Source organism: Zootoca vivipara, chromosome Z, assembly GCF_963506605.1.
Source record: "Zootoca vivipara chromosome Z, rZooViv1.1, whole genome shotgun sequence".
Lineage (NCBI taxonomy): Eukaryota > Metazoa > Chordata > Lepidosauria > Squamata > Lacertidae > Zootoca > Zootoca vivipara.
In genome coordinates, this window is record NC_083294.1 from 8,736,888 (window position 1) to 8,750,667 (window position 13,780).

Consider the following 13,780-nt stretch of genomic DNA (forward strand, 5'->3'; position numbering starts at 1 on the left):
TCCAAGTTACCACCTTTGGGGAGTTGTGATGTGTATTCTAGGCTTGTTCTCCATGCAGTACTGATCCATATCAACCCAAGAGATTGATGCAAAGGGATTAGAGAGGTGGCATTCACAAGGAAGCGCCCAGGTTGAATATGTATAATGTATGGTGAATCACATTTCTTACATCTAAGTATGGGCACATTGTATCCAGAAACTACACCCTTACATCTAATTTATCACTCTCCCCTCTCTCATGCCCATGATACTCATTTTATCTTTCCTGGCTGAGAATATCTCCACTGCTGATACAAATTGGCCTCAGTATCCCTAGTGCAGCCTTTGCTAACCCAGTGTCCTCCATGCTGGCTAGGTTGGCAAAGGCTGCTCCTAGTGTGCTGTTGGGAATTTGAGCTGCACAGTTCCTGTGTTGTCTTTGAATACCACTCCTGTAGTTTGACTTACAGGCTGCAGCATCGCACTCTTGGGAAAGTGTTGACTGTTTTTCCCTACATAACTGCATGAGCTGAGGGTTAACCCATTGGGGTTCCTTGTGACACTGATCCTTGATGCTTTTATCATTGGTTAGAGATCTGCCTAAAAGAGGTAACATCGATTGCTGACAGCATCTATAACATCCAGCTGCTTCGGGAATTCTCAAATGAATATCTTAGCAAATGTTTTTACCTCACACTGGAGGACATGCTGTATGCGCCTTTGGTCCTAAAGGTAAGGAAGGCATGGAGGGATTCACCCAAATTTTAAAAGACATGTAGATAGCTTATTAATGTTAAAATCCTTTTTCTAGCCCAACATGATGGTCTTCATCGCTGAATTATTCTGGTGGTTTGAGAATGTTAGGCCAGACTTTGTGCAGCCCAGGGACCTCCAAGAAGTAAAAGATGGTAAGATATTTTGAACTTCTGTAGTAGTAGTAGTGGTAGCAGTAGTAGTAGTAGTAGTAATATTTTATTTGTATACCGCCCTCCCTGGCCAAAGTCGGGCTCAGAGTGGCTAACAACAGGTAAAAATAGCAGTGTACATAAAATCTCACAGTCAGTTAATTAAAATACATTCTAGAATCAATTCAGAATCAAATTAATGGCAACCATCGGGTTAGAGTTCTATGAAGATGACAGAAGGCAATTTCACTGATGTGGCTAGAACGTTTTATATCAAAGCACTTTTTTGTTAGCCTGTGTGGCATTCCTATGTGTTTCCTGGCTTGATTATCAGACACTTAGGTCTTCCAGTGGATGCACAGAGAGTTGCTGGATAAGTGTCTTTCTTATCCCTCCTAACTAGAGCTTAGTTATTTTTAAAAGTGTAGTCAAAATACCAGCTTACCCTACCTAGTATGCAGCGAGTCCAGCTTGTTAAGTGTCCCCCTCCCCACATTTGGTCCTGTACTTGGTGGCAGTGAGTGTCTGGAAACACTTGGCACCTGGTTAAAATATATTGAGGTTTGACGCAGGAAATTGAAGTGGCATCGTCCTGCCCATAAATTAATGTGGGGCACCATTCATTAAGAGACAGCCCTATGCAGGTCCTGCTGAAATGGATGGTAATTGCACAAGAACATTTTATTTAGTTATGACTGGCATTGTGCTCCATGGGCTGGATGTGTGTCACTTTCTGCACTCCTTAATCATTCTATCTCCAATAGCACCCAAAATTGGCTCCTTATCCTTTTCTCATGGAAGCACTCTATTTTCATGGTCCTTTCCCCATCCTCATTTTGTTAAATCCCTCACTCATCTCCTATCCTTTTGCAATCACTGACTGCCTCTACTTCTGGACTCCCACTATGCTTTGGGAATGTTAAAACAGTTGACTTTTTTTTTAAGTGCAGGTAAATTTGTTATAAGGTTTCAGAATCATTATTAATATACATTCTGCCAATTTGCTGTCCAAAACATATCTGATTACTGTGAATTTTATACATGCTTATCTGAGTTTATTGGATTTTGATGCTGATAATTTGCAATGGCAAGAAATTTCATAAAATCTTACTTAGAGAATGCCTGTTAGGGCTCTTGATTGGTGGTAGCTCATTTTTAAGGCAACACTAACACTGTAAATGAATGTGCAGCAAAAACAATGTTGCAGCAGAAGAGTAGCTGCCTGCCTGTTCCTATTTCCAACGCAACGAAACGCAGTTTCATGGTGAATCCAGCTGCTTCCAGTTCAGCTGATGTACAACTCCCAGTTCAGCTCCCTTTGGAGTCTTGCAACAGGTATTCCCTGCATCCTGAAGAATTTGAGTATCTGTAAGTCTGTCTTTCTATCTCTACATTCAGTCTTGCTTTCCTTACCAGTTTGGGAGCTACAGCCTATTACTAGTGTTACCTTTAATTGTGCCCAGCAGACCAATTCCCTCCTTCTTCCAACAATTCAAATTAGGCAGCTGTGTGGACTTTGCTCCACAGGTTATATTATTTTGTTTTGGTGAGGTACACAGGCTTACTGAAGGATCCTTATATTTTAGAAATGAAAACGTACTATGAGGCCTCTGTTGTCTTTCAGTTTGGTCTGTAGACTTGTGGGATACTGAAGGCAGCAACATTTTCTTGGTTCTGCATTAGGTTCCTCCCACTTGTGTGAATAAACTTGGTGAGATAGTGCTTGAAAGCCACTGATACACAATACATTGCTTGTGATGGAAAATGTAACTCAGTTCTGGTTGGATGGCCGAATCTTGATTGTGCTGCTTATATACCCAAGTCTCTTCTGTGGTTGAGAGTCTCCTGGCTCTTTTAGTCCCCTGCTGTGAGAAGCTATGGTGGTCAGAGTCAACCTCTTTCCCTCTCCTGTGCATTGGTGCTTCAGCCCCCTTCTCTCCTTCCCCTCCAAAGCTCTATATAAGATTAAAGAGGGGCAACTGTTGCAACCTCCCAGTGCAGCATCTTTAATTTGGTTCTTAAGAGCAGGTGTGTCTGAAGAAGCAACTCTAGTTGAATTTTAGGCAGAATCTTAAGACATACACATTTGGTAAAAAATAATAATAAAGGAATGTATTCAAGAGCAAGAAATGGAAGAAATAAGGAAGTACAATTCTCAATCTGTTCAGGCACTGGTTGTGGTGGGAACCTTTTGCAAAAATCTGTAAGCTAATTCCACATCCAGTGTGAAAAAGATACCATTTTCTGCGACTGAGTCTGTTTTGTCATTTATAGGATTCTTTCTAGCTTTCATGGGGTCCTTTTAACCATCCATGTAAACTGAAAGCTTCTTAATGTAAATTTCAAATGTCTCCTACATTAACTATTAGTTATTCAGTAACACATTGTGTACAGTAAAACAGCTTTAAAGTTTCAGTAACTTGAATCTTCCTAGTCGGGATGTAATTAAGTTCTGTAAAAGGCTGTTGAGACTTAAGTCTCATTATTCACCCTTCTCTTTACTCTTTCCTTTCTTCCTTTTCCTTCTGTTTTTTCTTTTAAATATGGTTTCCTTTTAAGAATGTAGTTCATTGGCTTAAGCATAGCCTCTTAATTTCAGGTAGCTGGTACAATTTTGTGTTGTGAGTCACTCTTGTTGACTGGCTTAATTTTTTTTTTTTGCTTTGTTTTGGCATTTGTGGGTGGGGGGATGATGGGTGTTGTGTAGTAATGTGTGTTTTTCCTATTCTTTTGGTTTTTTCTCTTGCAACAAAACCTCATTAATTGTGTGTGTGTGTGTGTGTGTATGTGTTTTAACAATAGCGGAAAAGGAAACCCTGCCTTCAGCCCATCCCATCCATTGCTGCCTTTGAGACAAAAACAACAGAAGTCCCTGCAGGGGGAGGACAGTTCAGGTAGGCACCTATTTCTCTTGTGAACATAGGAGCCAACTCCTAGGGGCTGAGGGGGCTTTGGCCCCCCCAAAGTTGATGGGCATTTCTATTCAAATGGTGTACTTGCACCACACCATGTGATCAATTATGCAGGGTGGGGCTTACCTGGACCCCCCAATAATTTATTCAAGTTGGCACCCCTGCTTGTGAACAACTTGATGCAAAAGTAAGAGCCACATCACAGAACACAGTTTTGGGTATTTGGTCCCTCTGAAGTTGACAATAGAAAGCTCCTATTACTGAAAGATCAGGGAAAACTCTGCAACTGAGTTTTCCCCACCAGGACTCTGAGTCTCTGGAACTGCAGCTGGGTCAGGCAACAGTATGGCTAGTTTAATCTCACTTGTGAAAAAGGAAAGAGGTGGGGATAGTAGTGGGCCCTGACTTACATTTCCTTCCCTTCCCCTCCCACCCATGTGATTCAGTCATTGAGAACTCTATCCCTTCTCCCAAGCTGGACAGGGTACCTTGTGGGTTACAACAAACTTTTGAAGCTGTTGCTCTAGATTGTTGGATATTGCTGTGAGTATTTTGGTAGGGGAAGGATGAGCAGTTTTGGTTAATCTGAGCACCATTTGCAGAGAGAATAACTTTGATAGTGAATGCCTTTTGTGGTGTTGCTTGGGCTGATGTGGAATAATCTTCTGACCTTCACAGTTCTACTCATACTATGCATATGTATAAGGTAGAGAAACTCTGGCTGCAGCTGTACTTGGCTATTTTATATCAAGAATTCCCCCTACCAACTACTACTGAGGCTTCAGTCCTAAGCATGGTTATTTGGAATTGAATTCCACTTAGATTAATGAGTTTTCAGTGCCAATCAGCAACTCACGATACCTAGGCTTATAAACAAGTGTACTTGTCATAATAGTGCAGCAATTTTGAGCTATTTTATGACAGCAGTTTTATACTGCCCTCTAATGGTGAAATCTTGTTAAGGGGACATTTTGTAATAATAATGCAAAAGTGTAAAATAATTAAAATCAAGAGTGTTTGAAAAGTTGTCCAACATCCTTTATATATATATATCTATATATATATTTGTAGATCAACGGCATCGTTCTAATTCATTGACAAGAGTAGATGGGCAGCCACGGGAGTCAATCCTTGCATGGCCAGAGAAGAAGCAAAGGTAATATATACTGGATGATAATGTATGGGAAAGGCATCTTAATATATTTACATGCTGTTGACAGGTGGTATGATTTTATTGGTAAAAATGTTGATAATGGTGTTCATGCAGATAGTGTAGTAGTCTTATGGCCTGATAAAAATGCAGCATGCTACTGTTGATCCAGTGGTTAGGTGTTGAACCTGGTCATAAAAGAGTTTTGTGTCTTGGTTTCTGTGATTGGGAACTGCATAGCATCCTCTTTCCAGTCTGTAAAATGGAAATAATAATGTCCTGCCTCAAATAACGGTTGGATTCTATTTGTGGAGTGAAAGTGATAGCATCCTACCTCAAAGAATTTTTGAATAGTATCAATGTGTAAAGAAGTTCTTTGATAATAATATGCTAATGTCCATTCATTGAATTTTGGCCTTCATAGGAAGCAAAAATTCAAGGAAAATAATCAAAGCTGACTAATTCTAAAGACATTAATGGCTTTAGAATTAGTCAGCTTTGATTCTTTCCCTTGAATTTCTGCTTCCTATGAAGGCCAAAATTCAACAAATTACACAAATTCATGTGAATTCCATAGCTAGTTGGGCAATTTCTGCTAAAGCACCCCTATCAGTTCTAATGGACATTTTGTTACTTCTAGACCTGTTTCTCAGCCAGCACCATTTGCACTTCATTATGCTGCAAGCAGTGATGCAGACCCCAGTTCTGGTGACAGCATTAGCTTGGCTCGGTCAATCAGCAAGGACAGCCTAGCATCAAACATTGTCAACATCACTCCAAAACAGCAGCCTCAGTCTGCACCAGTGAAAAGTGATGGGAAAAGTTTGCTGAACAATGTAGAAATAGAGGATGAGGATGAGGATGAAGAATTGATCGCAGTAATCTGCCCAGATGCTACACTGAACCATGGCAACCTGGAACTTCAGAGTGTGCCAGCTAGATCACCTAGTCAAGTTGCAACTGCATGGGCTCAGAAATCACAAAGCGAAGCCTGCAAAAGCAAGACAGATAGCTTTTTCCTTGAGCCTTTAATGCCTGCTATTCTACGACCAGCAAAGGAAAAGCAATCCATCAATAAGGAGGATGAATGTGGGGAAGGAAAGAAGAGAGGCTTTGTATCAAAGAGAGTGAGTGAGGGGCCCATGGCTTTAGTCCGTAAGAAAGCCAATAATAATCATGCAGATCACATCCTCAGCAGAACTTCTAGTTCAGAATTATCAGCAGTTGCTGGTTCCAGCATAGCAGATCCGTCAGTGCACTCAGAAGTCAGAGTAGAGCCCTTCCATCCCCAGACAATTAGTAGCTTAGATACTTCATCTCTAGAACAGTCCGCCACCAAAGCACACGAGGATATAGCTTGCAGTACAAATGTTGGCTACATGAAAAGTCCAAATTCTCGCATTGCAGACACCTCATGGACAATGATCAGGCAAGATTCTGATTCAGACATTCTGGATATGGAGGAAGTCGAACAAGATTTAGTGTCAGACGACCATCCAATAATTGCCAAGTATATAGGAGAAGAGGAATCAGCAAAGCTGCAAGAAGACATGAAGGATAAAGAACATGAGGATAAAGATGATGCCAGTGGACGTTCAAGTCCATGCCTAAGTACTATTTCTCAGTTAAGCAGCTCATCCGTGACCAGTGGGAGTGCCAGAATGACTAACTTTGCTGAACGGAAGCTTCATAGATTGAACAACTATGAAACAAAATCCAGCACAAGCAGCTCACAGAAGACCACACCAGATGGATCAGAGTGTTGTCCTGCCCTGTTGACCACATGGAAGCAGAAGAGGGAGCAAAGCCCCAACAGGCAGAGCAAAGATAATGTTAACCTGCTGGCTTCTGAACTGGTCCAGCTTCATATGCAGCTGGAGGAGAAGCGGAGAGTGATAGAGGCTCAGAAGAAGAAGAAGGAGGTGTTGTCGGCCAGGCAGCGGTTAAAACTCGGCAAGGCAGCATTCTTGGGTGTGGTGAAGAAAGGGAAAGGGGCTGAAGTTGCTCAGCCACTTAAGCCAGAGCACTTCACGAAGGAGTATTCAAGACACAATGGGGAAGGCTTGGATGCTACTTTGAACTCTGAATCTGAGGCCATCTTCATGAAAGAGGAAGGAGATGAAGAGACTCTTGATGCTCTTGAAGTGCCCAAAGTAAAGGCCCAAGAAACTGTTGCTTTCATTGAGCAAAACAATCCAAAAGAACCCAGTATACATGAAATAGAGAAAAATAAAATGATTTCTGCTGCACTTCTAGAAGAGAACATCGAATCTTCTGAATGTGATCTCCCCATTGAGAAACTAAATGAAGTGATCAGTGCCCTCCGGCAAGATATCCTGAAGATTTCTCGGCAACAAGAGCTTCTCATGAAACGGCCAACGGTATCGTCACTGAGAGGCGTCTCTCAGGACCAAAAGATAAAAGCACCAGTTCATTTTGTTGAAGCTCTGTCTCCTACTGACATGAGTAGTCTCCCTAAGCCACCATGTCTCAGTCAAGGACGGAGTCCTCACTCGGGGAGACCATCTGAACTGAAAGAGGGTAAGGAGCGTCAGCAAGCCATGATGCACATCAAAACCCTGACTCCTAGCACTGACACCTTGCCACACTTAAGGCAGTTCACATCAAACAATTCATCCAAGTCCCCGAGTGAAGCTACTGTCGAAAATAATTTTGACCTGGACAGCACTAGAGAGAAACAGCGAGCAGGATTTACCCTGTCCACTTCCAAAGACACAATTATCCTCTCTGAGGCTCTCAAAGATGTGAATAGTAACATAGAAGACATTAGCTGTGCTTCTTGTGATAGCTCAAGGAAAGAGAACATCCCAACAGAGGAGTCCACGAGAAGCAAAGGTAGTCTTATTGAAGTAGACCTGTCCAATTTAAAAGCCCCAGATGAAGGAGGAGAAGATGAAAGCCAGGACAACGCCACATGCCTGATTGGTGAAATTGATCAGAAGTCAGGAGTTATTATTTTCTTTAAGGTAAGAACAAAACGAGATAGGGTTGTTGAATCCCTGATTATTTGGCACAGCAGTAATCTTGCCTTAACACTTGCTTTTAACTGGGGTGGGCTGAATAGTTCATTTTGTACATCCCTATCCTACATGTAGGGGACGCAGGTGGCGCTGTGGGTTAAACCACTGAGCCTAGGGCTTGCCGATCAGAAGGTTGGTGGTTCGAATCCCCGCGACGGGGTGAGCTCCTGTTGCTCGGTCCCAGCTCCTGCCAACCTAGCAGTTCAAAAGCACGTCAAAGTGCAAGTAGATAAATAGGTACAATTCCGGGGAGAAGGTAAACAGCATTTCTGTGCACTGCTCTGGTTTCAGTGTTCCGTTGCGCCAGAAGTGGCTTAGTCATGCTGGCCACATGACCCGGAAAAACTGTCTGCGGACAAACATTGGCTCCCTCGGCCAATAAAGTGAGATGAGCGGCGCAACCCCAGAGTCATTCGTGACTGGACTTAACTGTCAGGGGTCCTTTTTTAAGAACTTCTGTTCTCAATAATGATAGAACTCACAGGTGGAGAATATTTTTATTTTTATATATCTTTGTGTGAGTTACAACTTAATACTTTATATCCCTTTGGCGCTGCATCTTTGTACTTTTTTTGTCCTTCCAGTCTGTGACTCTTTATTGTTTACATTTTTTATGGTTTTCTTGCTTTTTGTTAGCACTTTTCTTATTTTTGTAACAAATCAATGAAAAACATTTAACAAAAATGCAATGCAATGAAAAGACAATACAGTGATACCTCGGTTTATGAACACAATTGGTTCCGGAAGTCTGTTCATAAACTGAAGTGTTCATAAACTGAAGCGAACTTTCCCATTGAAAGTAATGGAAAGTGGATTAATCTGTTCCAGACGGTCCGCAGAGTACTTAAACTGAAGCATTCATAAACTGAAGCAAACTTTCCCATTGAAAGTAATGGAAAGTGGATTAATCCGTTCCAGACGGTCCGCGGAGTACTCAACCTGAAGCGTACTTAACCCGAAGCATGGGTGTAATTGGCTCCGGAAGTCTGTTCATAAACTGAAGTGTTCATAAACTGAAGCGAACTTTCCCATTGAAAGTACAGGTGGGTAGCCGTGTTGGTCTGAGTCGAAACAAAATAAAAAAATTCGTTCAGTAGCACCTTAAAGACCAACTAAGTTTTTAATTTGGTATGAGCTTTCGTGTGCATGCACACGAAAGCTCATACCAAAATAAAAACTTAGTTGGTCTTTAAGGTGCTACTGAACGAATTTTTTTATTTTGTTTCCCATTGAAAGTAATGGAAAGTGAATTAATTGGTTCCAGATGGGTCCGCGGTGTTTGTAAACCAAAAATTCATAAACTGAGATTTTCATAAGCCGAGGTTCCACTGTAGAGAGTACCTGGATGCTTGCTTCACAATGTCCATGAGATTCAGTGGGATTCTTTTATTTTCTGTGTTTTCAGGGCCCATCTTTCTGTGATTGTAATCTGTTTTAGTTGTTTTAAATTATCAATTGTTATAACCTGCTCAGGAACTTGCTGTAGAAGGGCAGATGATGATGACATGTGTGTGTTTATATGTATCTCATTCCTTAATGGGACTCCAAATGGAGGGGTTCCAAGCTGCTTTCTTACTCAAGCACTGACCAGATTCCAGACCGGTTAGCTTCGGAGAGTTGCTGAAATCACTACCTTCAATTAACTGTCCTGAGGTCATACACTGTAGAGTTTGTGAGCTTAGCAAGAGGGCTGACATTTGTTGCAAATATGGAAAATGGCAGCTCCATAGTTAAAGCAGCCAAAAAAAATTTTTTTTCTGTGCTCAAAGTGATGGAAGTCATACAACATTTAATATTTCTACACCCCATGCTGCAAAAACACTACTTCTCACTTGAATTTTAATTTGACAGGATGGGCAGAAAGCAGAAGATGAGCTTGCAAAGAAACGTGCCGCTTTCCTCTCGAAGCAGCAGCGCAAAGCTGAAGAGACACGCCTTAGGAAACTGCAGTTTGAAGCAGAGGCTGAACTAAAGAGAGATGAAGCTCGGTAAATTCAATGTCCTGCCACACAGTATACAGATGAGTACTTCATGCTTTTATGTTCTCACTTGAGAAATTGGTAATGATGGGACTTCAAAGCTGCCCTTTGCCTTTTCAGTCGTAAAGCTGAAGAAGACCGCATACGGAAGGAAGAAGAGAGAGCCCGGAGAGAGCTCATCAAACAAGAACACTTGAGAAGAAAGCACCAGCAAAACTTGGAAGAACAAGGCCGTGGGAAGCCCAAGCCCAAGCCCAAGCCCAAGCAGCCTAGGCCAATATCTGTTCATCAGGAAGAATCCTATAGCAATTTGGAAAGAAAGTGTTCTTCTATCCGTAAGCAGCAGCACTCATTTTGGTTCCTACAACAGTATAATAAAGTAACTTTTTTCATTGTGTAACACCCTTTTTCTTTTGCCAGCTGATAATCTAAGTAGTGCTCAGTCGGGTTCTAGCCTGTCTTTGGCATCGGCAACAACAACTGAACCTGAAAGTGTTAATTCTGGTGGCGCACCTTCCAAACGGTAAGAGAAAGCATAAAGGTTTAGGATTCTGATGTTGAAACATACTTTGGGGTGGGAAACGTTGCCCAGATGCCACATCCAGGCTGCAATAGTAGCCATGAACTTTCTGCAAAATAGAGATAATTGCAACTTTTAGGTAACAATAGTGTAGTAGCGACTGTCAAGAAATTGTAATGGTGCACTACTTTTAAAGTACTCGCTATTAGTGAATGAGAAATAGTCATTGGGGCAATATAAATAAATTGTCAGTGTTATGGGTACTGTAAACAAGATTAACAAGTAGAACTGGGATGGGAAATGTTTGCGCTCCAGATGTGGCTTCATTACAACTCCCATCATCCTTAACCATTGCCATGCTGCTGGAGACTGATGGGGATATGGGTCCACCTATAGGTTCTCAATCCATTGGAAATAACTGTCTCATTTCAGGTGTTAGCTGCTAATTTTGCAATTATGATCATTGTCCACTAATGAAGAATTTGTTACAGCTAACTCTTGATTGGTTTATTTATTCATTCATGGACTCTCTCTATAAAGTTGTGACACACACATAAGCACTCCCTTTCTTTTTTGTGGGTGTGTGGGTGCTCCATTCTGTATAGATGTGTGTGTGTGTGTGTTTGTGCCTTTGTCTTTGTACACACACACACACACACACACACACCATTTTAAGAGACCATTTCATGCTTCTGACAAAGCATGCTCTAGCCCGTAAGAAATATTCTAAAATAATCCGTTAGTTGCAGATACTATGTTTTTTTAATAAAGCAACTTAGCATGGCTAACCCTCTGAAGCACATCTCTTTTCTGAGAGAGAGAGAGAGCGCAAAATGTGGGGAGATGGAAAGTTTGACACACTTGCTTTCCCCCCAAATAATATGGTAGCTATGAACACACTGCTCATGTTCTTCTGATTCTTCTGACAGAGTGAAATCAATGGAAACCTTGCCCATATTGAGCAGGAACCCAAGTCGAAACATGGAGAGAGACTGGGAAAGCACCTCAGCAGCCTCTTCAGTTGCATCAGTAGCAGAATATACTGGTAAACCTAATACATTTTATCTGTACCTGTGTAATTAATTATCAGGATTATATAAATCTGGTTGCCAGTATGTGGAACAGTACAGTGCAGTCTTCATTCTATGGTCTCATGCTGAGGCCCTCTGAACATACATTAGGAAGCTGCTTTGAAACAGTCAGACCTCTGGTCCATCTGGTTCTTCTCAGAGTAGACTCATTATAATTAATAAACCTTATTGATGTCCATCAATTTTAATGTTTTAATGGGTCTGCTCTGAGTAGGACTAACACTGGATACAACCCTGTTTTATGGGACTTTTTTCATGGTATGCAGAAGCTTTGCAAACTTGCAAATTTGCCTTTTTAAATATTCCTAGTGAAAGAAGGAAGAAATTTCTTATTTAAGTGTTTTTTTTCTTTAAAAAATCTGCCTTTTCATAGTTGCTCAAGGTAGTTCGCAACACTGATAAAGACACATGAGACTTCCATTTTAGTTGAGTTATCAAGCCACTTGTTTAAAATTTATCTTTTATTAGGTCCAAAGATGTTTAAAGAACCCTGTGGCAAGTCAAACAAATCAATTATCCACAATGCTATTTCCCACTGCTGTCTTGCTGGAAAAGTGAATGAGCCTCACAAGAATTCTATACTGGAGGCAAGTATTTCTGAGAACAAGAGTTTTGGAATTGGTCAGTCGATTTCCATGCCCATTGTTTGATGTCTTCCAAGCATAGCAGTACAAACACTAATAATATATTACATATAATTTTAAGTATTAATGCAACTCTTTGTAACATGCAAAGTTAGCATTGGTTTTAAAATTTTTGCTTGTTTTTTTACTTTGTTACTGTCCCATATTGAATAACCCTGATCCCTGGGACAAAGTGCATTTACAGTGTGGATGATTTCATATGGAAAGCTCTTGAGTGGTCAGCTTGGTGGTGTGTATTGCAGGTCAAGCTTAAATCATAATAGACTGGTTTATGCATAATGCTAAACTGTGGTTTATTAAACAGTGGCTTATATGGTTTCTTAAATCATGGCTTAGTGTTTTACGTGTAAGGTTTGACCAGCAACTTATAGATTGTTTACTGCAAGGATGGGGAATCTGTGGCCTTCCAAATAGATGCTGCTCAAACTGAAAACTCAAACTCATCAGTGGCAGATCTTGGTATCTCAAATTTCAGTGGTGTCCTGTGTGATGCCAAAATCTGGCACGCATCCCCTCCACCTCTTGCTTTCCATTGGATGTCTTAGTTGTGGTGCCTGCTGCAACACCCCAGAAGCTCCATGCCCAGTCTGACCAAACCAGTCATGCTCTCTTAGATCCTCCTTTCCTCTCTTCAGCCCCAACTTGCATGACCAATGGTCAGGGAAGATGGAAAGTTCCCCATTGCTGGCTTACTACCAACAAACCACTGAAACCATGTTTGTTGTTGGTTTTCAGACTTTAATTTAACTATGGCTCGGTGTTACATTGAATCCAGTACAGTGGTGCCTCGCTAGACGAATGCCCTGCTAGACGAAAATTCCGCTTAACGAAAGGATTTTCTGATTGGAGGTTGCCTCGCTATACGAGGAGGTTTTCTATGGACACCGCTTTGTCTTGCGAAGCGTGGCCATAAAAACCTCCGATCAGAAAATCGGGGCATTCATCTAGCGAAAGGGGAACCAGCTGTAGCAAGGGAAGAAGGCAAAGGAAGATCAGCTGAGACGCGCTGACAGCTGTCACCGCCTCTCAGCTGAACTTCCTTTGCCTTCTTTCCCTGCTGCAGCTGGTTCCCCTTTGTGTTCCGCTGGTCTCTGCCCCGGCAGAGACCAGCGGAACACAAAGAGGAACTAGCGGGGGAGGAACTAGGTGTCTGCCCGCTTGCCTTTGCCAAGGCGGTGCTTTCTCGGCAAAGGCAAGCGGGCGGGCTAGGTGTCCCCCGCTTGCCTTCCCTGAGAAAGCTGGGCGCCTTCTCGGGGAAGGCAAGCGCCCTACGATCCCTGCTGTGTGTCGGGCAGGATGGGGGGGAAACGCAGGATCTTTCCTGTCTTCCCCCCCATCCTGCCTGTCACACAGCGGGTATCGTAGAGGGCTTGAGAAGCCCCCTACGATCACCCGCTGTGTGTTGGGCAGGATGGGGGGGAACACAGGATCTTTCCTGTCTTTCCCCCCCATCCTGCCTGTCACACAGCGGGGATCGTAGAGGGCTTCTCAAGGGATCCCCCGCTGTGTCGGGCTTGCCCGGGCGCTTCAGCTCGGGGAAGCAGGCAGGGAGATGGCAA

At 42.2% G+C, this 13,780-nt stretch overlaps 1 protein-coding gene across 5 annotated transcripts in view; it reads left to right on the top strand.

The window, feature by feature from the left end:
- The window catches only part of CAMSAP1 (calmodulin regulated spectrin associated protein 1), a 66,173-nt gene that overhangs the window by 43,624 nt on the left and 8,769 nt on the right, over positions 1 to 13,780 (top strand). For 4 of the 5 annotated variants that reach the window (XM_035113419.2, XM_035113417.2, XM_035113418.2 and 1 more), the window contains exons 7-17: positions 572 to 711; positions 791 to 887; positions 2,075 to 2,252; positions 3,687 to 3,778; positions 4,868 to 4,952; positions 5,587 to 7,933; positions 9,839 to 9,975; positions 10,087 to 10,301; positions 10,387 to 10,489; positions 11,416 to 11,531; positions 12,046 to 12,164. In XM_035113419.2, the coding sequence (XP_034969310.1) occupies positions 572 to 711; positions 791 to 887; positions 2,075 to 2,252; positions 3,687 to 3,778; positions 4,868 to 4,952; positions 5,587 to 7,933; positions 9,839 to 9,975; positions 10,087 to 10,301; positions 10,387 to 10,489; positions 11,416 to 11,531; positions 12,046 to 12,164 (3,629 nt within the window). The remainder of the gene's footprint in view (positions 1 to 571; positions 712 to 790; positions 888 to 2,074; positions 2,253 to 3,686; positions 3,779 to 4,867; positions 4,953 to 5,586; positions 7,934 to 9,838; positions 9,976 to 10,086; positions 10,302 to 10,386; positions 10,490 to 11,415; positions 11,532 to 12,045; positions 12,165 to 13,780) is intronic. The other variant, XM_060270419.1, reaches the window with a different exon arrangement.